Source organism: Condylura cristata, unplaced genomic scaffold (assembly GCF_000260355.1).
Source record: "Condylura cristata isolate star-nosed mole 26May11 unplaced genomic scaffold, ConCri1.0 scaffold00012, whole genome shotgun sequence".
In the NCBI taxonomy this organism is placed as follows: Eukaryota; Metazoa; Chordata; class Mammalia; order Eulipotyphla; family Talpidae; genus Condylura; species Condylura cristata.
In genome coordinates this window covers 51,136,575-51,137,551 of record NW_004567113.1, presented here as the reverse complement: position 1 = coordinate 51,137,551, position 977 = coordinate 51,136,575, and the positions used below count along the sequence as shown (strand labels likewise).

General features: G+C 60.5%; 1 protein-coding gene across 1 annotated transcript in view; it reads right to left on the bottom strand.

The window, feature by feature from the left end:
* The window catches only part of QDPR (quinoid dihydropteridine reductase), a 15,690-nt gene extending 15,215 nt beyond the window's left edge, over positions 1-475 (bottom strand). Inside the window, exon 1 of the mRNA XM_012724036.1 lies at positions 444-475. Coding sequence (XP_012579490.1) covers positions 444-475 — 32 coding nt within the window. The remainder of the gene's footprint in view (positions 1-443) is intronic.
* Between the last annotated feature and the right edge of the window lie 502 nt (positions 476-977).

Below are 977 nucleotides of genomic sequence, written 5' to 3'. Positions count from 1 at the left end.
ATAAACAAATAAACCTTTTTTTAAAAGAATCAGAAAACACCAAGACCCCAGGTCTCGAAGCCCCAGAGTTTACACTCCCCCCACCCCCACCCACACACAGGCGCTTGGCAGAACACTGCATCCATTCAGGAACACTCCCCACCTGTCACCAGCCACAGGGGACGTGGAGACAAAGGTTAAACCACCCTCCTCCTAGGTGGGGCGTCCACCAGGGCAGAGCGCAGCCTGGAAACCTACAAAATGCTGATAGCAACAGCACCCACTGCACTACAGTCATCTGGCAAAAGTCAACTTTTCCACTCTAAGGCCAATTCATGTTGGGGATGGGGGGGCGAGCTGCACCTCTGGCCTGTACCCCAGTAATGTATGCACAAAGAAATAAATCGTTTTTTTTTTTAAATGAGCCTAGGAAGAGTAAGAAAGAGTGCGGTGCAGGACCTCACTCCTCCAAGGCGCCCACTGTCGTCCCGTCCATTTCCACACCCCAGGAAGCCCCCCTAAACCCTGACTGCCCAGGTTCCAGCACGCGGGTGGCTGGAAGGGAGCGATGTGCGAAAGCCTAATTCCCTCGCCACGTCGCGAGCCAGAACAAAGTCCCGGGACCCTAACTGCCTGCCCCAGGCTCCCAGCTCTGGCTGCGGCGGCGCCTGACCCCCAGGGAAGCGCCCCCGGCTCCCGCGCGGACTCTGCCTCGCAGGCTGCAGCCGCTGGACGGCACAGGGCGGAGTCGCCAGCCAGAACCAGCCGGGTCCGGCCGGTCGCGGTTCCCCGCGGGCGGTCGCCCCCCCACCCCGGCGGCGCGCAGCAGACCCCTGACCCTGCAAAAGTAGCTGAAACTGTCCAGGCAAACAGACGTCAGCCGTTTGGGGATCGCGCCTCCAAAACCTCAAGGCCGGCTCAAGGGACGAGCTTCACCCACAGCGCTTTGCTCGAGGCAGGCAACCTGCGCCGAAGGACCCGATTAGCCGCTTCGCCCT